General features: G+C 39.5%; 1 protein-coding gene across 1 annotated transcript; it reads right to left on the bottom strand.

The window, feature by feature from the left end:
- Nucleotides 1-207: 207 nt before the first annotated feature.
- Nucleotides 208-1,155, bottom strand: LOC148101468 (B-type lectin plumieribetin-like). Its single transcript, XM_006794990.2, has 3 exons — nt 1,056-1,155; nt 860-953; nt 208-766 (listed from the first exon to the last, which is right to left on the bottom strand). The coding sequence occupies exons 2-3, from the start codon at nt 947-949 to the stop codon at nt 506-508; spliced, it is 351 nt and encodes a 116-aa protein (XP_006795053.1). The 5' UTR covers nt 950-953; nt 1,056-1,155; the 3' UTR covers nt 208-505.

Below are 1,155 nucleotides of genomic sequence, written 5' to 3'. Positions count from 1 at the left end.
ACAAAGACGCAGACACACTCATAAAGTGAGTCAAGTTTGTTTCCCTAGCACATTTAAAGTACAGCTGTTGAACAATATGCTGTACATCTAAAATAATTAAATAACAGCCAACACAGGATGAAATTTTGAGTTTAAGAAAGGAAACATAAAATTAGAAAACCTGAGTAAAAACAGGACAAATAATTGTCATCTGCACAATAATGAACTGAGATGCTCTTTTATTAAAAACTAAGCCAAAAGAGAACATAAATTGAAAAAAAACCCGAACTGGCTCAAGGGAAAATATCAGTTGCTAACAGGTCTAGACCACATGAAGATACTTTCAGGGAAGAAGAAATAAAAATTAAAACATGTCTAGTGGTCAGTGGAGAAATCTACAAAATCTGTCTGTCAGAGTCTGATCAAAGCTAAACAAAGAAAAAGGAAAGGCTTGTTTATGCGCTGGTATATGTTGCTTTAATAGCATTGCTGAAGGTTTATGCCAAAGGATGGTCACACACAAGCATCACTTTATGCCTTTGGACGTTTCAGAGCTCCAGATTTCTTCACACTCTCTGTTCACCACCAGTTTGCCGTCATCGGTCAGTTGAAGACGGCACAGGTTGGCGACAGGTCTGACAGAGTTTGTGTACCACCTAGGTGTGTCACACTTGTTGTACATGACCAGATTGCAGTCAGCCTGCATGCACAGACGGACAGCATCTGATCCATCGGTGTCCGAAGCCCACAAAGGCTTCCAGCCATAGATGACAAAGTTACCATCATCCTGCAGCCATAAATTATATGTTAGATAACTGTCAATACGCATGACTGGGAAACAAGGCTTTTATGAGCTTCTGAACTGAGAAAATTTAGTCACCTGAAATATAGCTTTGTACTGCTTGTTGTTGGACACCAGGTAGTCTCCCCTGCGGAGCTCCTCATTTTTGGACAAGAAGTTTCTGCTCATTATCCTAAAAGGAGAGAATATAAATGAGCTTGTATCCACAATATGCATTTAAAAGTATCAGGAATGTGTGAATCCATCAGTCAGTAGAGATACGTAGAATACTTACAGTTTTGAATATTTCACACCAGCCGGTCTGCAAGCAGAAGAGAAGGGAAGTGTTCAAATTGAAAGCACATCACTCCATCTTTATATCATTTTGACCAGGG

Source organism: Neolamprologus brichardi, chromosome 9, assembly GCF_056152115.1.
Source record: "Neolamprologus brichardi isolate AB-2024 chromosome 9, ASM5615211v1, whole genome shotgun sequence".
NCBI classification, from domain to species: Eukaryota; Metazoa; Chordata; class Actinopteri; order Cichliformes; family Cichlidae; genus Neolamprologus; species Neolamprologus brichardi.
Note: the sequence above shows the minus strand (reverse complement) of the source record. Positions and strands in the feature narration are given on the sequence as shown.

Bases quoted from the DNA above. Each gene is read 5' to 3' on its own strand.
- LOC148101468 (XM_006794990.2), bottom strand. From the start codon at position 949: ATGAGCAGAAACTTCTTGTCCAAAAATGAGGAGCTCCGCAGGGGAGAC. The intron at 767-859 runs GTGACTAAATTT...TTATGGCTGCAG, and splicing joins AGTACAAAGCTATATTTCAG to GATGATGGTAACTTTGTCAT.